We start from the raw sequence: 24,010 nt of genomic DNA on the forward strand, positions 1-24,010 counted from the left end.
CCCCTGCTGCCCCTGCTTACACAGCAGGAGCTGGGACATCTGCCCCACACTGCGGCTCAGTGTGCACAGCTTACCGCCCCACCAAACTACCCAGCTGCTACGTGCAGCCCGCAGACCCTCAGACCTCTGCCTGAAAACCATGGCATTCGTAAGAACAGAAGTGACCATATTCAACCCCCTGACAGACCTACATAACTGCTTCTTGTCAGCTTCCTGCTGTTGGTTGTCGTTGATGTCTTGTTGAGTGGATTCTGCGTTGTTTTTCTGTTGAGAGAGAACAAATTGTTACAGGCTTTTAAGGAAACCAGAAACATTCACTCTCTAATTATATCTATTATTCCATTCCCATTCATCTTGCTTTCTTGTTTTGAAGCAGGCCTTTATACGAGCCAGAAACTACAGTCACGTTTTCTGCATAAATAAAAGCTGCTGTTTTTCTGCTGCGGTGTGTGAGAGGACTTGTCAGCATGGGTTAGAGAGTTATTCCTATTGAAGATTCTAACAAACTGTCAGGCTGGGCCCATGTTGACGGTATCAGTCATTGCCTTTTCCCTTAACTGGAAATATTTTTGGAAATATTTAGCATAGCATAGTGTTTTGAAATGCAAGTTCCAAGAGTGTTTTCCCACGTTTGTTCAGTCAGTCAGTCAGGGCTTACACTGTACCTGAAAGGTAGGCCTCATGCCAAGGGCCGAGAGGATAGCCCTGAACAAGACAGTCTTGGGGCTTGTATTCCATTGGGGGAGGTGGACAATAGACACGCCAGCAAATGCATGTGAGAATGCCAGGTGGTGACAGGTGCTTCGTGAAAGTACAGGAAAAGAGATGATGTGGCAGCGGCCAGAGGCTCTGTGACCCGGGCTCCCTTAGTTTGGATGGGCAGGAAGGCTGCTCTGAAGAGGCATCATGGGACCCGAGTTGAACAGTGAGGAAGAGCTGGTCTGCACGGATGTGGGCCCAGCCCCCCCAGGGCCAAGAGAGCAGTGTGCCGGCCCTGCCTCCTCTAGCAGTGGAGCAGGGGTGGGCCAGCAGGGAGTGATACACAGCTCTGGTGGCCATAGGGGGCCAGGCATACAACTGAGGAGTCTCGAGTCGAGACTGAGACCGCTCTACTGAGTGAGTGACTAAGCATGGGCCTTATAAGGCCCGTGCGTATAAGTAGGTGTGATTTAAGGCCACAAAATAAGCAAGTAGATGTTAGTGGAGGGTAAGCCTACTTATTGTCATGATTCTCCGACTGGTTTGCATATTGGTATCCTCTTTAAAGTGTGTTTTAGTTGCCCTTCACCCCACACATTCTCCTGCCTAGCCCCGGTGGGGGGGAAGGTGTGGGGGGGCTCTTCCTCCTCCCCTGTTCTCTCCTGAGAACCCCGGCTCAGTCAGGCCCACCAGCAACAGGGCCGTGTGCGTCCCTTAGGCGTGTCGTGGGGGAGCGCCGAGGCCCGCTGCATGTTGACCGTGCAGCTCAGTGCCATGCTGAGCCTGGCGGTCACAGCCGACTTGCTGGATCCCCCCGATCGGGCCTGGGTGAAGGACTTCTCACACGGAGGGTGAGCCTCCTAGAGGACGTAGAGAAGTAGCTCCTATGAAGACCCCGGGTGAAGTCAGGCAGACTCGATAGGCAGTGATGTCCGATGGCAACCTGCGGTGCCGTGAGTTTGTTCTTTTATTCTCACCATTTTGTTGAGTTTACAACATGCTTTACTGTTTAAATCTTTAAAGACGGTGTCTTTACTGACTTCAGTCACCTGGGAGGACCTGGTCTTCAGAGACAGAGGTGAGTTAACCCGATGGAACCATGAGGCGGTGTAGGAAGCTCAGAATGAAACGCTTCCTCCTAGAGGCTGAATGAATGCTCTAGACTGTTCACATTGTAGGTTAGCAGGAGGTGCCCTGGTCTCTCTGCAGAAGTGAAGACACATTTGTCATCATAAGAACACATTTGTGTCTCGTCGGTGGGAAGGCTGTGCTCACCAGGCTCGGTGCTCCCCTCTGCTCCCCCCCACACCTGCCTCATCTGCACTTTGGCAGAGCGTCCTTGGTGGAAATACTTACTATGAGATTGGACAGAAACATTTCCAAGCAAGTAATGATGTGGCAGCAGATAAGTTATACTCAGGGCATTAGTTATAAAATGTCATTCTTCTATTTTCAGTAAATATTCAAGATGTGATATTACAAGAAAATTTGGAAAAAGAAGATCAAATTCTGGTTTCTCTGGCAGGATTAAAACAGGTATGTCCATTGATCTGACTTTGTGTCCTGCTGGCCATCTTTCAGTGCTTGTTGGGGAGGGTATCCTGTGGAGGGTGGACCATGCACGTATTAGAGCCAACATCCCCCCAGCCCCTCATTTCCTCCCAGACAGAGCCCATCCTGAACCGCCACCTTTTTACACCCCGTGCTCCTACGAGTGATTATGTCTGACTGGCTTGTAGCCCAAGCTACTTTTCCATTCTCACCCTTGCTTCTTCTTCATACCAAAGCCATTCAGTTGGTTCCTCACCCAGAGCTGGTGTTGCCTGGTCCGGCAGCATGTTCAGTTGTTTACTCGTAAACACATGCTGTCCTTGGAGCACAAGCCACCCACGGCAGGCCTCAGACCCACAAGGACCACACTCACCCAACCCTTGGAGGGCTGAGTGGAACATACGCGTTAATGAAAAGAGCGTGCTACTCTCAGAGCCGTCTGCCTGTGTTATTAACAGTTCAGCTGGGGTGCAGCCACTTGAATAGCTAAGGGCCGTTCAGTGGGGCTGAGTGTGTAGGCAAATGGCACTTCCTGCTCTAAGATAACTGCCCAGGATGTGACACCCGTGTCTGACCCCATGAGAGCCTGGCCATTAAGACTCTGAAATTTTCCTTGATCATTAATAAGTCCATGGCTTTGATAGGGTTGGATTTTTTCCTGTTATTCCTTTCTTGTGGTAATATATTCATCATCCTATTAAAAAATGGCCCATGATAAGTCTAGTTTAAAGGTATTAGAGGTTTAGCTAGCATTTCAAAACAAACCCATTCACCTTTTTCATTTATTTTCTTCTTTTTTGAAAAATAGATCAAAGACATTCTAAAAGGTTCCCTGCGTTTCAACCAGAGTCAGCTGGAAGCTGAGGAGAATGAGCAGATCACCATCTCAGATGATCACTACTGCTCCAGTGGCCAGGGCCAAGGCCAAGGCCAGAGCGACCAAACACCTGGAGCCACCAAGCAGGTATAAGAGCTCTGATGAACTGTGTCACATGAACTTGATGGGGGCACATTCACGAGAGTTCTTCAAAGCAAGGAATAATGAAAACTTTGCCAAAGTCATTTCAAATTACCATGTGTGAAGTTCAGCTGTAAAATACCACGGGTGGCCTCAGCCAGAAGTGCCGTATACAGCTGTGCGAGTTACATACCCTAGTGCCCTACGGGGTACCATTGACAATGATAATAATTAGGCTGTTATCTCCCAGAGTTGTTCAGTATACAACCTACATGCCTGTATGCAGCAGCTTTGGCCTGAACCTCCTACCAGTCCTATTGTGTGACATTAGAAAGCCAGATCTCTGCCTCAGCTATTGGTTACCTCTAGCTGACGCCCCAATTCCCCGTTAGCACAGGAAGTGCTGTTCATTCTTTCCCAGTGCTCTCCTGAGTGTACTTCAGTTGGCTAGACCTTTTTTTTGCCTTCGTGGAGGAGGGCTTCTCATTAATGTCCATCCTCTAAGGGAAAAAGGTCAGCGAAGTCTTCCTGTAAAGGATCAGCTAATTAATATTTTAGGAGTTGTAGGTGACATGTGGTCTATGTCACGTATTTGTTTTTGTATTTGGTGTGTTTGTTTCTTTGTTTTGACAACCGTTAAAAACGTATAAGCGATTCTCAGCTTGAGAGCCATACAAAAACAGGCCACGGACCAGATTTGGCTTATGGGCCATAGTTTGCTGACCCCTGCTCTCAAGGTGTCGACATAGTATATAATTTATTCTAACATAGGAACATAGAATTTTCCAGTGAGAAAGAATCCAAGAAATTCCTCTTGTGCTTAGTCCTGTCTGCTTATTTTACCAGTGAGAAAATGAAGGCCTCAGAGGCGCATAGGCTCAACAGGCATCACGTTTCCAGAACTCCTGTTCCAATCCAGTAGGCTTCTAGCTCTACCATGCTTCCTCACTATACTGTCTCTGACAGGACTAAAAATCCCTAATAATACACTTTTTCATGGCTTACAAAGTTTCATCTTGAAAAATGAACATTAGCAAAATCTCATCTAAGGCTCTCTCTCAAAACCGAGCATCCAGATACTTACAAATTATTTTTGTGATGAAAAAATCAAAATGATATGTTAGAATGGGAATTTTTTTAGTTTGAAGAGTACTTTTCAAGGAGAGAGAGGCTTGTGTGGTTAATTTCATTCAGCTTTAAAAAGAAGTTTTCGGGGTGCCTGGGTGGCTCAGTCGGTTGGGCGTCCGACTTCGGCTCAGGTCATGATCTCATGGTCCGTGAGTTCGAGCCCCACGTCGGGCTCTGTGCTGACAGCTCAGAGCCTGGAGCCTGTTTCAGATTCTGTGTCTCCCTCTCTCTCTGACCTTCCCCCATTCATGCTCTGTCTCTCTCTGTCTCAAAAAATGAATAAACGTTAAAAAAAAAAAAATTTTTCATAGAGCATTTAGTCTGCATTTTTAGCCACACGAATAGAGTATTAACATTGCAAGTTTAATTTGATTAGTTCCTCCAAATTCTCCTTCCCTAAGCAGATGTTTTTCAATAATCATTTCTTCATTCAAATTTTGTTGAGTTTAGGCTCACCCCCCCAACTATTTTTAATTGACAATGTTGTTTTAAAATTTAACATGATTTTTTTATTTGAATGTGTAAAAATATTACAGAAAAAGACCTTTCAAAAGCACTGATGAATTTGCTAAATTTAAAGCTTCTTGATTATACTTTGCCATTGTTACTCCCAGTTTTCATTTTGTAAGAACCTACCTGTTACCGCCATTGCCCCAGCAGAACCCATGTGCACACTCAAGGTGAGCCAGCCGTGAGATGTAGATGGCCCGAAATAGGATATGCCCTTGCTCTGGCAGGGCCACACTCCTGTGCAGCATCCAAGAGACCTGCCTCTGTGTGCGCTTCTAAAACACAGTCAACCCATCCTGTGCCCAGAGACCCCACAGCTGCCTTCTCTGCATCTCTGTTCCTCTGTAGGGTTAAGTGGAAAAGAAGAAAAGTGGGAAAAGGGAAAATAGCAGGGCTTTTCTTCTTTGCTCATTCCTGCCATGGCTTCTTCCCCAAGGATGTTAGCAGTTTATAAAAACAAACAAAAAAAAAAAACCCTGTACTCCTGAAAGAGGTTTTATCTGAGGAAGGAAGAATTAGGGAAGCAGTGCTCTCCTCTTGCCTTCATGGGAGGAAAGGCAAGAGAAATCCCAGATGAAGCAACAGGTCTCATAGCCAAATGTCTGGAGCCTTGTGCCCCAGTGCCCGGGGATCTGGTCTAGATTCATACAGGAACCACCAGGCTGGAAGTCCTGGCCCAGCATCTTTCCTTAGGAACCTGTGTCTCAAGCCTTGGGACGACTGTCAGGGCTTGGAACTGGCAGACTTACTTTCTTGCCCTGTGGGGCCAGGGTGGCAGAGGGGGCTGGCTCTGGACGGGAACGTGTGGGCCAGGTGGGTGTTCTGAAGGTGTTTTCCCTCCTGCCTCCCAAAGGTGAGCTGAGGGCCTGCTCTGCCAAGTGTTCAGGGTGCTCAGGTTATGGGATGTGGCCCCCACTGATGAGCTTCCAGTTAGAGGGCCAGAGGCCGGGGCAACAGTGCGAGGCGGGCTTTGGAGACATTTTCTGGAGATGTAATCACCACGTCTTGGTGTGTGGTGGGTTGTGCCACAGCTCATTCCTAAGTTGGGAATGAGCTTTGCTTCTTCGTTTAGCACGAAAGTACGTGCAGAGGACAATGCCGAGGGTCAGGCTCACCGCCTTGGGGCAGGCGGCTCAGTGCCCTTCCCCGTCAGGAGCTTCAGTAGGGCTTTTCCCTTTTTGGAAATGCACATGCCTCACTCCCTGCCAACATGTTGGTTAGTACTGTTCTTTCCATTCGATTCACAAATCTTATCCCCAGCTCTGAAAAGGGCAGATGCAAAATTGTATTCTGTAGAATGGGAAGAGCCACATTCTTCCCCTTCCTCCCAGTCTGTCCTTCACACACTCGTTTGGAAGTTTTTTGGTAAACTTGACTCAACTCTATGGCAGTAGACGGCAGGACCTTGTAGGACTCTAGATTCTTTTCGTCAACCAGCCCACATCATGTGCCTCACTGGTACTTGGGGCCCCTATTTTTATTTGTATGGTCTATATCTGCATTGTCTAAATACAGTAGCTACTAGCCAGATGTCCATCTAAAATTAAATTTAAACTCATTAAGATTAAATGGCTTTAAGTTAAAAATACAGTTCCTCCGTCACACTAGCCACCTTTTAAGTACTCAATATCCACCTGTGGCTGGGTGCTTCTATATCAGCATAGAAAGAGCACACTTCTCTTGAACAGCTAGTCCGCAGTTGGGCGCACCTGCATCCACCATGTTCCTAAACTCAAGGTAAGAAATGAGGCAGGGCGAGGACAGCAGGTCGGGGTCCGGGGGCTGTATATTGTGCTGGTCCTGGCCAGTTTTAGGCAGGACTGACGGGTTGAAACCTCCCGTTGTATAGTACATGCTTGTGTTTGGCAAAAAAAAAAAAAAAAAAAAAAAGAGGATTGTGTAAATGATATAAACAGAACCAGGTAGTAGCAAAGGCTGCTATGGAAATCCAGAAAGAAGGCATCTTTGTGTTTAGAAAAAAGTTCTAGGTAGGAGTCCAGAAGAGTCCAGATCTTTTAATTCGCTTTGTGACAATGGCCAGGCCACCAGGCCTCTGAAATGGGCTTCCTTTTGTGATCTGTAATATAAAGGTGAGGAGGGGTAATAAAAGAAGGTCAGGCCCTGCCAGCTCTGCCGTGCTTTGTCTGAGTCAGTCCATAATTTTTTCTGGGAATGGGAGGCAGGGGGGTGACCCAAGATTAGTACCTCGACTTCACTACTTTCCCAGAAATGTGCCAGATAGAGTGATGGCAGGAACCTCATCTTTACTTCCAGTCACAGGCTCTATAACGTATTTCTCCTCTTCAAAGTCTTGCAATGTACTCACTGTAAGCCAAAGGAGAGTGGGTTGTCGTGGTATTTCTGTAGTCACTCTGAAAATAGGGCCTGCTGTACATGCTCTTTTTATTTTCAAACTAAGATGAGCTCTGCCCGGCAGCGTTCCAGCCACAGACCCTACGTGGGGTGAGAGGTCAAGGTTTTCACAGTTTACAGTGCAGGACAATGGTCACATGAACAGTGTCCACGCTTTGGAGGTAGAAGGTTGAAGCTGAGGTCCCACAGCCCAGCCTGCCCTGCACCCCGTGTGCATATATATGCGTGGGAGCACAAGCCCCACTCACGTGTCCCTTCCAGCCTCTCCAAGGGTGGCACCGTCCGACTGGGTACACCTCACAATGGACGGTCTTTCTCTCCCAAACTGCCCTAGTACCAGCTGTGATCACATCCCCTTCTACCAGAGTGCCAGGATCTGTGTGTCTCCTCAGTTTTGTAAGAGTTAATGTGTTGATGGAATGGAAACCGCTTTAAACCTTGAGGTGAGGAACTTCAAGACCTGTTGTCTCAAGCCCTGTGATCTCAAGACTAATTCTGTTTCTGTTCTCCCAATTAAATATCTTAAAGGTGGACAAAGGGTCAGAGGGTAGAGGCACCTGAGCCATTATTTAGCTACTCACCACCCGCATGTCACCAAGAACATGTAGTTCAGAGAAAGCACTGTCAGTCAAGCCCAGATTTCCCTTGGAAGTGTTGCCAGCTACCTGTCCAGGCTCTGCCCACAGCCCACCAGTGGCCCGGGCCATGCTGGTCTGGAGGCCAGAGGATCGGGTGGCACTTCCAGCCACGGCGCTGTGTGCATGTCGTCAGACCTCAGGCTCCCGCCCCAGCCCCCACCCACGCTATGGGAGAGTAGGCGAGGTGGGTGGTCGAGCAGGTGTGGGCACCACACCAGCTTATGTCAGCACTTCTTCCGCCTGGCCAGCTCTGGAACATCCTTGGTCAGGCTGTAGCTTTCCTCACGTCAGGGCGGGCAGGGGCTTCTCTGGGCTTAACCCAAAACCCTTACTCATGTTCATAGATGTCTGCATTTTTAGTTAAAAACAAACGCTACTCATAATTGCTTAAGAAGAAAGGAAAATCATGGTCAGTAAAGCACTTCTGCCTTTCTACCTTTTGCCATATACTTGGCACTTAACCATTCCTGGTTTTTGTGTTTGCCACCATTGTCCCAGGGGGCCCCTAAGCGCATACCCGGGATGAGCTGGTTATGAGATACATACATTAGGCCCTCCTGAAGCTATTCTTTATGCCGGTAGTAAAACCGCTCTGGATCTGGGCTTACATTAGGGAGCCAATTCTGTGTGATTCACATCCATGCACATGACCTCACTGCACGGTGACCACACGCTAGGTCACAGATGCTGTCCTTATCCCCATTTCGCAGATGAGAACATTAAAGCCCGAGGAAGACGAGCGATGTGCACGGCAGGGTGCCACGTGCAGCTGGCAGGGAGTCTGTCTGCAGCCTGCTGGCTGTCTCTTGAGCCGCCCTCTCTCAACTTATCAGGCAGGAGATTTACTCTATTGCCCTGGGAACCCAGCATCCAGCTTCGGGGGAGCTGGCCCCCCGCCACTGGGAAGTACCTGGCCAAACATTGCATCTTTCCAAGGAAGAGCATCGGGCCAGGGGCCTGAACTTCCATGAAGTGTTCCCAGGGCTACTACTTAGTTCTCTCATTTCACTGGATTCTTCTCTCATCCACCTCTACTTCTGACTCTGCTTCACAGTCCTCTTCAGAAACACCAGGGCGCACGGACAGAGGGAGCGCAGACGACTTCATCCTGGTCTCCAAAGAAGACGACACGGGCAGCACCAAGGGGTCCTTCTCAGGCCAGGCTCAGCCTCTTCGCACCCTCCGAAGCACCTCTGGGAAAAGCGAGCCCCTGGCCCGCTCCCCTCTGGTGTTCTCTGACCCACTGATGGGCCCAGCCTCAGCTTCCTCCAGCAACCCCAGCTCCAGCCCCGATGAGGACAGCAGCAGCAACAGCAAGGACTCTGGCTTCACCATTGTGAGCCCCCTGGACATCTGACCACAGTGCCCTTGGCTTTCCTTGTAGGGACTGGCCACCCCCCTCAGCGGCCCCAGGGTCTGCCTGAGGCTCCCCCAGCGGAGACCCCTCTGAAACCAACACTTCCTTCCCAGCAGGCCTGTGGCCCTAGCGCAGCCCATCGGAACCCTCCAGAGAGAGGCAGACAGGGCCACAGAGCACACGGACTGATGTTCACCAGAACGTAGACAGGGCTTTCGTGGCCCTTACCTCGTCCCACCCCACCCTTCCTCTGAGGTGGACCTGGGTTAAGTATCCAGGATCATGCTCGCTGTCCAAAAAAAGACCAAACCACAATTAGAATCACTTTTCCTCTGTCCTCTTCTCCCCAACTAAGAATTAGGTGTGGCAACTCCTTTAATTATAACTAGAGAAGGAAGAAGAGTTGGTTTCAAATCTTCCCTCCCTCAGAGCATCAGGCGTAGGAAAATCGATTGATATCAAGAAGGCTTTCTCTCTGGAAATCTGTATCTCAGCGTCTTTCATTCCTCCTTTGGGAAGCCATACAGCAGAGCCAAACACAACAGAATGGACTAGAACTGGTAGATTCCAGGCCTGGAAAAAACCCATCACTGACCTTTCAGAAAGTTACAGCGATCTTTAGAAACAGGGTCTAAACTTAGGAATCCTATTTCAGTGTGATGGGAGTTAGATTTTTTTCATTTCTTAAAGAGTACATTTCCAGACCTCAGGCCAGATCGACTCTGGCCATCACTGTCCCTCCTCAGACAACTGTTATTTCTCCTCTTAGGATCTTTCACAACCAGAAAGCAAGGTCACGTTGAGCCAGTCTTTGCTGCACTGATTTCAAAAGTTGTAACAATATTACTTCCTTGAATTGGTAAATGTGACCCTGACTTGTGGGATAAACATCTCTCAGTTTTCTGGTAAAGCCTCTGTAGCTTTGACGCTAGAATACATTTGTCACCTGTCAATTGAGAAGTAAAGGGAAAAACCCAAACTCATTCCCATCCAGAGTCAGGATCTCCCATTGGCCTTAAAGTAGCAGTAACAGGGAACTAGACCTGGAGTCCCTTCTGGGGGAGCAGGGCTTCCCGCAGAACATTCCAGATGTCAGGAAGGTGTGGGATTTCTGCACAGCCCTTCCTTGCTGGGAGCCAAGTGTAGGAGCTGCAGGGCCTGGGTTCGGTTGTGCACTGCGTCCCAGGCACCACCGCCGGGGCAGGACCAGGTCTGGCGTGGCTGCGCCTCCCCGGGCTTCAGCACAGGGTGGGGATTTGCACTTTTCTGTAGGCAGCTTATGGAGTCGCAATGGGCAGAAAGCATCACAGGAGCTGTTTGTCTCCTTAAGGAGAAGTCCCTATAGAGGACACTTCCCCTCTCCTGTGCCCAAGCAGGAGTTCTGACAGGAGAGCCACAGTGCCCCTGCCCTGAGGTGACTGGCTCTTAGGGCCTCTCCTCTGAGGATGGCGAGGCCTCTGGGCAGCGGAACCTGTCATGCCCACGAGCGAAAAGCTAAGTTTGAAAGAACACACACCGTGTACATCCTTCCCACTGCTAACCATGTATCTCTCTACAGACAAACGTGATAATGACCTCATTTCCCACGTGCTCTCGCTCTCCAAAAACTAGTGACGACTCGAGAGTCAGCTACTACAGAGAGGGTTCTAAGTAGCTCTAAGATTTGTTCTTAACCTCTAGCAGGAAAATCTCTGAACGCGTGAGCTGGAAGAGGAATGACAACCCCGGTTTCGCTCAGATAACAGGGTTGTTGGGCCTTCCATGGTCACTCAAAGATATGCTGATGAGCGTCCTGTCTGAGTGTTCTGCCCAGCCCCCTGTGGGGGTGACTGAGTAAGTTACTGTGTGTCGCCTTGAAGACACTTTGTATGCTCCCAAGGTCCCCATGCAGTGAGTGGCCTTGCAGCTGCACCGGGTTGCCATTATTTTCTCTCCGAGGACCTGGTTTGGGGAGCTGTTGGTGTTTTCGGTTCTAAGGTAAGAAGCCTGGAGCCATCCTCGCCAGGGCTCCAGGACAGCGGCTGGAAAGGGCCACAGAGCTGGCTGTCCCCTCGCAGTGGCGGACAGCCGTCTGCTCGCTTCGAGCATTTCCTTGGCCCTGAGAGCTAGAGTCGTGATAGTCCAGTGTCAGTGGGCACACGGGAGCTGCCAGACAGCCAGCACCCTGACAAGGCTCTAGGCTACCTCCCTGCAGTCGCAGTCGGCTGGGTGTCTACGAGTCACTGAACACCCCCGGCCCGCCAGCACACCAGGGGCAGGTCCTGCGCTCTGCGCTTCCGTGTCTGTGCTACACGGGAAGCGACGGGGTCCCTCAGAGCTGTTGCTTCTGCGGTCCCCAGTGCGCTGCTCCCCCCTCCGAGGAAGGAGGCACGAGGGGGAGTGGGACGTGGGCAGTGCCACCCTCCACTTTCCATAGATCCATGGGGTTTGAGAATTGTATTACTCTCTCAGTCGTTTTAAGTGACTTGTTGTTATTTTTCATAGTTGAGCATTGTTTGCATTTTTATTAGTTACAGTGCTATTAAAAGAATGTGTTCCTTCTTTTTTATTATTTTATCAGGTACTTCTGTTTCATTGCACATTTTTTTAAATCCTGAATATATGAAACCTTTTTATTTTTCTTTAACAAATATAATCAGTGGAACCCTCTCATGTTTTGATTAGCAGTTAAATAGATTTTATATATGTAAAGCTTAGATGAATTCTGTCATCCACTTTTTTAATATGTGTGTCTGTGTTTCATGCATTCCTCTCTGATCAGTTTGGAAATTTGAGTTAAATTTTCTCTCTGTACATTACATATGAGAGCTACAGATTAGAGAAAGAAAGTCATTATGACTTTGCCTTACCTTTTGTATATGCCAAGGGGTCTTATAACACTTTAAACATTTAATTATACTGGATTCTTCTTCCAAAGGTGATCTCCTGCAAATGCTCACTTCTAACTGCAATCTGGTAAGAAGTAATACCACTGCGGAATAAGTGTGACTAAAAATACACCCGAGGCCTCCCTGTGCTTTGCCTTCTCTGCATCTGACAGAGTTCATTAGTCCTTCGGGTCTGATTGCCCACCGCTAACACAAAGGACTCCTCCACTTTGTCAGAGACGATGAACAAATACAAAACTCAGTGGCAGTTACGTTGTCTCCTAAAGATAGGTAATCTGCCAGAGGTGACTTAAATTTACTATTTTTGTTTTCATTTTATTGTTTCCTTAAGAAGTTGCCTCCAGGGGCTGTTACAGAACCAGTGTTGCGGGGAGCAGGGTGAGGGGCGATGCAGGCCCTCCCAGTGGCTGTCCTGTGGAGGCCAGGCCATGCCATCATTCCATCCCCCTCCCCTGCAGGTGCACACCGGTCCCCACCCCCATGTGTACAGAACAGGGGCTCTGGGGGGCCGTGGGACAGGGAGAGGAGGCCGGGATGAATTAAGGACGGCACCTGGCAAGCCGAGCTTCCTTCTCACGGGCCAAAACCGCTTCCCCACCCCACCCCACCCCACCCCCCATGTTACTTTCAAAAGCTCTCTTTTTATAGTGTTGAAAAGAAATCTAAAGTTCCTGTAAACAGGCTTGAGACCACTTTGATGTAAAAGTTGTCATAATAATTTGTCTCATGATGGCACAATTCATTTGACTTATGGAATATCCTGTTGTGCCATTTATATCCTATTGCTTTGTTCTCATTCATCTTTATGCTGTAACTCATACTGATTTAAGAAATGACTTCTCCTTTTGGCAAAGTGATCCCATTAAATACAGTTATAATAAAAGACTAATGTGAAACTGAGAATGTAGCTTGACTTGTTCTGGGTGGGGGACCAGGGCAAGATGCTGAGCAGGCCTGAGTCACAGGACACCAGTCCAGGACATGGCCAGCAGGGCCCCCAGCCCTGCCTCACCCATGTCACTGCATGAGGCACTTCCCTAGGGCTCACGCCTAACCGTGCCAGTCCCTTCTTCCCCAATTTGGGCCCTGCTAGGCCCGCTGCTCCAAGAAGTCATTTAGGGGTGTGGCCTCAACGGCTTGCCCTCCCCTCTGCACTGTCTCCCCTCCACACCAGGTTTGCCCTGGTAGCCTCACTTATGCCCACCTAACACAGGGTTTGATGCAGGGCCACAGTGGGGAGGGCTCCCCCAAGTCTTAACTGACAAACTGGGAAAGGTAAGGGGGATCCTTTTAGCTTAGAGCCATGAGGCCAGTGATACCTTTGTGCCACTGCCAGGATTTGTGCGTGGGCCCATCCCTGGCCTAGGTCTCTGTCCCAGGCCCAGCCAGCAAGGGACTTTCCCTCCCATGGGTCACAACCCATTCCCCCAAGCAACTTTATTATCCACAGGTTCTGCCATGAAAAAGTTGGAGGGCCCCGGCACACTTCTCAGGTGGCTCGTGCTGGTGATGGTGACCAGTGACAGCCACACACGCTGGCATCCCTCGCTGGCCGCCGGGAGCAGGGACCCTGTGCGGCAGGTATGATGGGGGCTTCGCCCGTATCCTCTGGGAAGACCACTTCCGGGCAGCTGGCTCATCCTCCTGCACTACCTACATCTGTGCCTGAGAGCTTTGGGGCCCCATCTCCCGGGAGGGGTTCTGCTCTGGCTGAGGAGTGGTGAGTGCAGGCTGGCGGGGGAGGGAGGCTTCCCTGCAGGGTTGAGTCCAGGTGCTGAGTGCCTTCCCCTCCTGACTCCCTTCCCCACTCCTCCTTGGCATTTGCTCCTCCCACTTAAGCCACTCTTCAATCTTCTCTCAGGGCCAGCCCCGGGGAATCGGGGAATCGCACTAACAACACATCCTCCTCCCAGGACCCCTTCTACAGGCAGAAGCCTTGTCCCTGCCTCCCCTGCAGCCAGGGTGATGGGTAAGTGGGAACGGGTTGCAGGTGGTCAAGGGGGGTCCTCTGGCCTCAGAGACAGCTGTGCAGAGGAGTCACCAGTCCCACCCAGGGCCGAGGCACCCTCGGACTGCTCCACCAAGTCCCCAACTCCTCCCCGAAATGCACCATTAGGGGGACCACCGACAGCTTTGTTTTTATTTTGTAACTTGTCTCAGGCCACATTCTTGACCTCTTAAGGGTGTGTGTGTGTGTCACCAGAAATCTGTGCACTCTGGGAGGCGCATCTGTGGCGAGAAAGGACCCTTCTCACAGAAAGGTGAAGGGCCCGGGAGGCACAGATGGTTGATGCGTGGACCCTGAGCATGCATTCGGCCTCGGCCACTTGTTCCTTCAGCAGGCTCCACACAACACCCTCAAAGCGTCAGGCTGCTTGGATGCCAGGATACACGGGTTGCTGGGAGAGGGGGGAACAGACACGTAGCTGCGAGGAACACCAGAAAAGGTTTCGGTACCGAGAGAGCCCAGGGAAGTCCTCTGGCCGGAGAGGCTCCGGAAGGCTCAGAGGTGAGACCAGTGACCTAGGCCCAGCCTGCCATCCTCCTCCTGCGGCGAGGCAGGGACACTCTACTCCCTGCAAGTCCCCGCCAGGAGCTAGGATCCGGGGAGAAGGGTGCGCGGACAGCCACCAAGCAGGATGCGTTTCCCCCAGGCATGTGCTGTAATGTAGGCTTGACGCTCTCGCAGCAGTTCTGACCAGAAAGCGTACCCAGCTGGGGGACCCTAGCAGACACCTGAGGCCTGAGCTCACGGCAGCCGTTGTTGAGGAAGCAGCCACACTCTCCTGTGTCTGTCTGTCTCAGAGGGATAAAGAGTTTCGTCACAAGGTGTAACTGAAGGGGGAAAGGGACTGCAGTAGATGTCACATCCCCAGGGGATCTTCCCAGAGGAAGGACAGCTAACAAAGGCCATGCTGTTGAAAGAAGAGCATCGTACGCTGCCCTTCCCCTTGTCCCTCAACATGGGGATCCCCACCTCCTGCCACCTCAGCTTCTGGTCCTAGCCTCGCATCCATCCAGTCAGGAGCGTCTGGTTCCCGCACAGCCTCCCATCCCACAGCTTGGGCAGGCCCTCTTACCCACGCACCTGCACAGCAGAGGCCTCGAGGCCTCGTCCTCACTCACTGGGCCTTGTTCCTCTGACTTACCATCCCCCCTCCTTACCTGGAAGCAGATCTGACCCAGGGCTCTCCTCCAAGTGCCCAGGATGAAGGGTGGCCCCTTGTACCACCCACCCTGTCCCCACAGGGCTGTGCGCTAGCCCACTAACCTTCTTCCTGCTAGGCCCCTTCCTGGCTCAAGGCCTCACATATGCCCTTTTCTCTGTCCAAAACACCTTCCCTTGCTCCCCAGTTTATACCTGGTGGAAGCCAGCTTCAATGGCCGGACTGTTCTGGTGAGTTTCCACCAGACTCCTCCTGCCGGTGGAACTGCTTTCTGGAGGTCTCATTGTTATATTTCACTTTGCCCACTGTGCCAGTTACTATGGCTACCCAACAAATCACTCAAAAGTTGGCATTAAGTAACCATTTATCATGCCCATGGGTCGTGTGGGTCCGGAATGCAGACAGAACATGGTGAGGATGGTTTGTCACTGGTGCCTCTGATGGAAGACTCGAAGGCTGGGGGCCGGGGTCCTCTGAATTGGCTCACTTAGACGCCTGACAGTTGATGCCAGGATCATGGGCTATCTGCTGGGATCCCCAAAGTGGCCTCTTCACGTGGCCTGGGCTTCCTTGCAGCATGGTGCCTCAGTTCCAAGAGCGAGTGTCTGGAGAGAGAGAGAGAGAGAGGAAGAGAGAGAGAGTGAGCACCAAGGGAAGTCCTGTCACCTTTTATGACCTAGCCTCAGAAGTCACACAGCGTCGCTTCTGCCCCAGTCTTTTCGTTGAGGTAGTCACACGTCCGTCCCGTTTCAAGGGGAGGGGAAATAGATTCCAGTTGTTGAAATAGGCAACATTCTGGAAGCACGTGTGAGACAGGAAGTGCTATGGCCACAATGGGAGAATACAATCCACCACGCCCTTTGACTGGAGGCTTCTTCAGGGTAGCCGGAGCGAGGCCTCGGCCATGCTGCGGTAGTCCAAGGTAGTCCCGCTCCAGCCATACCGAAGAGCTTAAAGGTGCTGCTCAAACCTCTAAGGTTTGTAGCTACTCACACCTCTCCTCCAGGAAGCCTTCTGTGATGGTTTTAGGCAGGGTCCCAAAACTTTTTGACACTCTTTCCATCAAGAGCCCCTTGAATCTTTCTTGGCTCTGGGACTTTTTAACCAGTAAAATATGGAGGACATGATGCAATGACAGTTTCTGGGCCCAGACCTTAAGAGGCCAGACCGCTTCTACTTCCTGTCTTTGGTATACTCACTCTTAGAACCCAGTCATCACGCGGCAAGAAAACCCAAGCAGCCCTGCGGAGAGGCCTGTGTGAAACCAACAGCCAGCGGCCGACTTAGAGTGAGCCGTCTTGGAAGCGGATCCTTCGGTCCCAGTTGACACTGTGGAGCAGAGACAAGGCACACCTGCTGAACTCTTCCCAAATTACACAATCGTGAGCAAACAAAACGATTGTTGATTTAAGCCGTTAAGTTTCATGGTAGGTGGTGATGCAGCAATGGGTGACTTTCCCTAACACCCTAGCAGGACTCATCTCCTCCAAACCCCCTCGTCTTGTGACCAGCCCTCCAAGTCCAGAACTTGCATTTCCCTCCTTGAAAAGAGGGTCTGAGCTTTAGCAATTCGTTCACCCATATTTGTAGAGCACTTACTGTGTTCTAGGAGCTGGAGACGCACAGTGAACAAGATAGACAAGACCCCTGTCTTCAGGGAGCTCGGGGTCCAGCGCGGGAGACAGGCAAAGCCTTCTTATTCAATGCATTGCTTCTGTGAACAAATGAAGGAGATAATTTCAGATGAGGATGACGTGGCAGAGACTCTTCAGGATGGCCAGTTCCTTTTCCCCCGGGGCAGGGACACAGCTGGACCACACTTCCCTTGCCGTAACTGCACTTGGACCACTGGGTATGGCTGAAGACGCAGGAGCAGTGTATGGAAGGGGAGGAGGTGAGCAGATGACCCTGGGAGCCCCAGAATGCAGGAGTTAGGAGGCCGGGACACCCTTTACTTTCCCCAGATTATGAGACCCAGCCTGTCCTAGATTTTTCCCAAGCCTCTTTGCTCTCATTCCCACAAACATTACCCGTGGGGAAAGAGCCGGGGCCAGTTCTGACAGACTGGGGGGAGAGGGAGGCCAGTATCACTCCCAACCAACCCCCATTCAGAGGAGATTTTAGTGCCACTGGACCCCAATGCCCTGGGCCCTGCCTGTCGTACTTTGTCCTTACTCAAGATGCCAGGGCTCCAGCCCATGTCCAGCCAGTGAAGAAGGTTCTTTGAGTCTGACAGGTGAGCTCTGAGAGCCTCCATTTCCTTATCTGTAATATGATGGGGAGAATGCCAAGCTTGTCCACATGACAGGGGTGCTGCAAATACAATCAGGTCAGCGAAGTGTCAGGTACTGTGCCCAGGTACTGAGCACTTGCATGATTAACTCTTACAATAACGTCACGGGGCTAGGTGATGGGGAAGGCACAAGCCTTGTGCCCTCCCCCGCTGATCCAGGGTGGACTCAGCACCTGGGTGACAGGCTCTGCCAGTCTGTGGGATGCATGAACGTGATGGCTGAAGGCTCCTACCCGCCGGTGTCAGCATCAGCACCAGGGCCCGAATTCACTGTGTGTTAAAAATGGAGGTGTCGTTCCTGGGCGTATGTGCGTATAAATCAGCTAGTGCTCTCATGGCGGTGACCAGGCCGCTGCCAGGTTTCTCAGAATCCTGCCACCTCAGAGATTCAGAGAAACTTAGATTTTCAGAGAAAGTCTGTTGGTATGCCGCAGAGATGTTAACCACAGAGCCTGAGCAGAAGCCAGGTGAGAGTTAGTTCAGCAGGCCAGGCAGAGTTCACCCTTCCTGTCCCCGGCTGTGGGCAGAGGCCCCAAAGCACAGTGTAAATGTCAGATCCGTGCCTCTGAGCATGTGGGAGGAGCACTGTCCCAGGAGTCAGCAGCCCAGCAGTCAGCTCTGCCCTGTCCAGCAGTACACAAAGCCCACCCAGGCCACACAGCAATCATCCTCCTGCTTAGGCAGGGTTTGGTCCCAGCTCATTCAGAAGACATGGGGAGCCCCTCCCAGTTCCTGACACTTGGCTTCTCCATCGGAAAATGAAAGGGTTACATTAGATCAGGTCGTTTTTTCAAACTTTTCTGACCATAACCCACATTAAGACAAACATTTTACACGTACTACATAGGACAACCTCAAGTGCTGTAACTCACATCCCAAGATGTCAGTGGCTTAACACGAGAAAAGTTCATTTCTCACTCACATAATTTCAGTGCACTGTTTCCTGCTTTGTGGGTGAATCCTGAATCCACAAAGTGATTCAGGAACCCAGCCACCCTGACCCAGAAGTAAAATGTCACTTTCAATCACATTCCATTAGTGAGGGCAAGTCACCCAGGGGCCCTGCCTAGAGCAAGGGTCTGGAGATGGTCACTCCAGGAGCCCACCCCCTCCCTCGGGACACACGTATTCTCCGAGAGGGGAGCAGAGATCTGGCAGCCAGTCAGCCACCTCTGACACACCCTGGATACACACACACACACACACACACACACACACACACACACACACTCACCCATGCAACTGAAATAGAAGGTTCATGAAACAAACTTGCTCATCCTGCATGTGATGCTTCCTGATTCTAATACCTTCTACCTTATTTTATTAGTGCTGGGCATGCCCCACTATTGGATCAGTGCCTACAGTTTACAAATTCATACGATTACTCAAAGAAACGGCCATAATATTATCCTACTCTGTAGAGTGTATAGAGTTGAATGGCCACATGTCTTGAAGGACTTAATTCAGCCAAGAAGAGGGTTCCTTAACACCATAGCTGCTGCTCAGGGGAAGATGCAATGCAGAAAAGTTGGCTTTTAACCCACTATAGGCTCAGATGAACTACTAATCTATCCAAAGAACTGAGGCCTGGTCAAACGTCCAGGAGCAGAAGGCACACCTGGGGGCCCAGGAGGATGGTTTCTAAAGCAAGTTACAGACCGGATTGGAGGAGGCTCCAAGCCTCCTTCTGAGAGGGATTTTGCAAGTTCTTTTCCCAGAATGCAGTTGACTTTGGACAAAATTCCGGCTAGGTGGCAATGATGATGCCCTAGAACAGTAGAGAAGCAGCAGGCATCTTAGCCCCTGCCATGAAATATCCTGGTATCCCCCCAGACCACCTCTTCTCTCTCTTGCCCCCACCCCCAGGAAATATCTAGTCTGCCTCCATCTCATTGCTGATGCTCCCTGAGCTCTGATGGGTCTGCAAAGCAACTTCTGCTCTGGAAGCTCTTTTCTCAGAAATACCTGGGAGAGGGCCCTGTAACTGTGACTCAGCTTATGACATATATGACCCAAAGTCACACTGGAGACACTGGCCCCTTTCTTTGAAGAGACAAATCAGCCTTCAGTGAGTGACCTAGATCCAATTTCAAAATTTCCAACTAATTTTGGTCAATAACTTGTGCAACTGTCCTATTATGAACCGAGAGCAAGGAGCCCCTCCATGGAAAAGGTGTGTGAGGGCAGGAATATTGGATTGTTCAGGCAGTGGATCTGGGTTCAAGAAGGGCCTCTGCCTCCACATAAGCTGTGAGCTCTTGAGCAACGTGCACAACTTCTCTCAACCTCCATTTTCTTACCTGGGAATGGGAAACGTTACCTGCCTCCCAGGACATGTGTGAGAAGCAGATGGTTTAAAGTAAGTGAAGGGCTGGGGCGCCTGGGTGGCGTAGTCGGTTGAGCGTCCGACTTCAGCCAGGTCACGATCTCGCGGTCCGTGAGTTCGAGCCCCGCATCAGGCTCTGGGCTGATGGCTCAGAGCCTGGAGCCTGTTTCCGATTCTGTGTCTCCCTCTCTCTCTGCCCCTCCCCTGTTCCTGCTCTGTCTCTCTCTGTCCCAAAAATAAATAAACGTTGAAAAAAAAAAATAAAGTAAGTGAAGGGCAAGACTCATGGTGAGTACCCCGTAGACACTGCCCTGTCCACCCTCAACCTCTGGAAGAGGAAGGGCCACATAACACATTTACTTTCTAGGTGTAGACTTCATTGCCCTTCTGCATGGATGTGACAAGCCAAACGAGCCCTTTATTAGGAATATATGTGTGGTGGACAGGTGCATTCCGAGGGCCACACACACCCAGCCCAGTCAAGGGACTGGCCTTGGGGAACCTGTTGCTACCGTGTATACTCCCTGACAAGTCCAAATATGACAATTTGTGAATTTGAGAAAGGCGGACTCAGTAGAGAAGGGATGTGATGTGTGCCAAACCAGGAAGAAAGGGTAGCAGGTGGATTTGCCCAAAGAAGTGAAGTGTTGAGCTGGACCTTGGAGTTGACTGGGCGGTTTTGTGGGGAGGTGTTCTAGACACTGGGAGTAGCGGCATACACAGAGTGTGCAGAGGTGAGGCCCCGAGCAGGGAGGGAGCAAGGGAGGTTCTTGGTGGGGTGGGGGCCCTAAGCGAGAGACCCCAGCAAGGTCTGAGGACTCCAAGTCCTCTCTGGGACCTTCTCCCCACTCTGGGGTTGTGTTTATTAGAGGTGAAGGCTTCTACAATATCTGTAGTTCAAAGCTCAAATTTAAGGAATTGCCTCAGAATGGCCAGGCTGTCTCAGACAGGAGCCTGGGGAGATTGGTACTGCTGTAGGGAAACAGCATGAGCAAAGGCAGAGAGGCTGGGATAAAAGAAGGAAAGAAAGACAGTCTAGAGAGACATTTCTGGTGTCAGGGAGGAGCATGAGCTGGAAATAAGAAGGATCTGAGTCTCTGCCTTGGCCCTGCTTCTCGCTGGGTAGCCTTGGGCAAGTCACCTCCCCTCTCTGGGCCCCAGTCTTATCTCCTTATTGATGAAATGAGAGGTAGGAACTGCACAGAAATCACCTGTAGGGGCCTAGAGTGGGAACTTCCAGAGCTGAGGGTGTGGGCATGCTCACCGTCCCTCCAGATCCTGGAATCTGGGCACGGCACAAATGGCTGCAGATGAAAGAGGGGAGGGTGAGAGGGAATCAGTGCATCAGTGAAGGCCCCACAACCTGTTCCTGGGACAACAGGCTGTTGCCGATAGGGAGAGCAAAGATGTGGAGGAATTATAACTCATGATTTCTAGTGGGAGTTATGGTGCAATGACTTTGTAAAATAGTTCAGGGGCTTCTAATAAAGTTAAACATACACTTAACCAGCAATCACACCCCTAAGTATTTACTGAAGAAAGATGAAATACACGCCTCACAAAAAGACTTACACATTACCATTCACAACAGCTTTGTTCACTATAGCCCCCAAACTGGAAATCACCCAAAAATCCATCAACGGACAGCAAATGGCGGAACGGCCAGGTGACGGAGAGCCACTCAGCAGTACAAAGGAGTGAGCCTTGGGTACACACAGCATGGATGGACCTCATGGACATAAGGGTGAGCTACAAAAACCAAACAAGAAGGAGTCCCTACTAGGATTCCATTTAGATAAAGTTCAGGAAAAGACAAAAATGAGTCTATAGTGACAGGCCTCAGAGAGTGGTTGCTGCTGCTCAGTGGGGGCAGGGGTTGTCTGGGAAGAGGCCCAAGAAACGTTCTGCATTGTGTTCAGTAAATATCTTCCTCTCCCCTCCCTGTCCCCCTTCCCGCCCTCCCTTTCCCTCTTCTCTCTCAATGAAACTGTCTTCCGTCTGCATATAATCAAATATAATTGTGAGTACCCAACAACAGAACATATGCATCTCCTATGGATCTATGGACACATATTTCTGCAGACGCATGCATTCAACAAGTATTTCAGACACCATTCTAGGCACCAGGGAAGCAGTAGTGAAAAAAAACAGGTCCTTATGGAGGTGATAGTCTAATGTCACCATTCTTGCCAGTCCCCCACCCCAGCCTCCTCTGGTCTCATAGATGTTACAAATCTGGGTCACTGGTTTGGGTACATGAAGAGCTCAGAGTCATGGTGAATAATTATGTTTATAATAATAATAAGTAATAGGGACTCGGCCAACATGGTGGAGAAGTAGGGGGATCTGTACTTCCCGTGTCTCCCAAATAAAGAAGGGCTGAAGCCAAAGGACTTTGAACCCCAAGAGTCTGGGAGGAAAAGAGACTGAATCTACCAGGAAGAAAATGGGACAACTTGAGAGACCATAGGTGAGTGATTGTGAACTAGGGGAGACAAAACGGGCCATGTAGGCATGGAGGGGACGGATCACCTTCTGCCGAGAGACAAAGGGAAGAGAAAGAGCGGCTGGGGAAGCGTAGGACTGTATCTGGACAAGAGAAAAAACATCAGACCTGGACGAAGAAGGATCCCATCTCTAACTGCAGGTTACAGGATCTCTAACTACAGATCCCATCTTCGGACTGGGGTCCGCTGCCCTGTTTGCACACCTGGGGAGGAGGGGAGCCACTCCTGGGTTCCGTGGTTGATCAGTGGCCCAGTCTGCAGCAGGAGAAACCGGTCCGCTCCCCTGAAGGGCTCGGCACAGGACAAAACCAGCTGGGACCTCATATCGGGAGATGCTTCCCCAGTACTGGGGCGCACGAGCAGGAGTTTAAATCCCAGCCAAGCCTCCGGGGCAAAGGAGTCGGTGGAGCAAGACAGAGAGCCTCGTCTGTGCCCTGGCACAGCGAGGAGGGCTGCAAAGGAGTGATTTGGGACACCATGTCCTGGAGAAGAGACTGGGGGGTCGCCATTTTTCTCCCCACCACCAATAAGGCAGGGCCTCGGGGATCGGTCTGCGGGGCCCACGGTGGAGACAGGACCAGCCTACAGCAGACCATGCCCTCCACCCCAGGTAACTGCATATCTACTGGAGCAGGATAGACGCTGTGGAACTATACGGCCTCCTTCTCCAGACCAGCGCTGCTGCATTGCCTGGATAAATTCTAGGTCAATTCTGGATATATAGATAAATTCTCCCCCCAATTTCTCCTCCTTACGTCTTCCCTCCTCTAGGCTGGTTACTCTGGTTATTGGTTTGTTTAAACAGACATATTTAAACAGACATATTTATTCATACATGTTTTACACCTCCTTCTTTACATTCCTTTCTCTTTCTCTCTGGAATAATCAAGCCATATAGTTTCTCTGTCTGGGTAACTTTATGTTCATTTCTTTTTCCCTGCCTCCTTTCTTATTTTCCTTTCTCTCTCTCTGGATTAAGCCTTTTAGTCTCTCTGCCCAGTCAATGTTTATTTCTTCTTTTCCCCCCGCCACTGTCATTTCTCCCTTTGTATGTGCTCTTCCATCAGCACTGCCTCCACCCTGTTCTTTACTGTGTTTCTGGTTTTTGCTTTGGGGTTGTTTTTAGACTTTTGTTTTCTGTTGTTTGTTTGTTTTATTTGCTTGTGTGTTTGCGTGTTTTTGTCTCCTGTTTGTTTCCCTTTACAGGGCTACTTCAAGGAACAAATCAAAGCACACCTTACGGAGGGTCCAAAACATCACTACGAGTAGGGAAATAAAATAACCAAAGTCACAACAACAGAGAGCAAGTAACACTCTCCAAAAATCACTTCCTGAAGGGCCAGGCCCTGGACACTGTTTGACCCCCCTTTAATATAGAAGTACTCACAGGTGCAGCACATAACAAGCTTTTAAAACTCATAAGGGACAGAAAACTAGCCAAAATGATGAAACGGAAGAATTCTCCTCCAAAGAAATTCCAGGAAGAAGTGACAGCTAAAGAATTGATCAAAACAGATTTAAGTAGTATAACTGAACAAGAATTTAGAATAATAGTCACAAAATTAATTGCTGGGCTTGAAAAAAAGCATAGAGGACAACAGAGAATCTATTGCTA

At 50.2% G+C, this 24,010-nt stretch overlaps 1 protein-coding gene and 1 long non-coding RNA gene across 9 annotated transcripts in view; one reads left to right on the forward strand and one right to left on the reverse strand.

The window, feature by feature from the left end:
- TBC1D5 (TBC1 domain family member 5) overlaps positions 1 to 13,002 on the forward strand; it is a 583,027-nt gene extending 570,025 nt beyond the window's left edge. For all 6 annotated transcript variants that reach the window (XM_047875577.1, XM_047875576.1, XM_047875579.1 and 3 more), the window contains 3 exons: positions 2,156 to 2,235; positions 3,059 to 3,214; positions 8,912 to 13,002. In XM_047875577.1, the coding sequence (XP_047731533.1) occupies positions 2,156 to 2,235; positions 3,059 to 3,214; positions 8,912 to 9,214 (539 nt within the window). In that variant the 3' untranslated portion in view covers positions 9,215 to 13,002. The remainder of the gene's footprint in view (positions 1 to 2,155; positions 2,236 to 3,058; positions 3,215 to 8,911) is intronic.
- On the reverse strand, positions 184 to 19,042 carry LOC125175214 (uncharacterized). Of its 3 annotated transcripts, none has more exons than XR_007155700.1 (5): positions 17,796 to 19,042; positions 16,869 to 17,582; positions 16,469 to 16,598; positions 15,464 to 15,874; positions 184 to 264 (listed from the first exon to the last, which is right to left on the reverse strand). It is a non-coding gene; the product is annotated as an uncharacterized LOC125175214 (long non-coding RNA). The 3 variants fall into 3 exon arrangements; XR_007155701.1 differs by having other exon boundaries at positions 16,869 to 16,983; positions 17,434 to 19,042; XR_007155699.1 differs by having other exon boundaries at positions 16,869 to 19,042.
- Positions 19,043 to 24,010: the final 4,968 nt, after the last annotated feature.

This window comes from Prionailurus viverrinus, chromosome C2 (genome assembly GCF_022837055.1).
Source record: "Prionailurus viverrinus isolate Anna chromosome C2, UM_Priviv_1.0, whole genome shotgun sequence".
NCBI classification, from domain to species: Eukaryota; Metazoa; Chordata; class Mammalia; order Carnivora; family Felidae; genus Prionailurus; species Prionailurus viverrinus.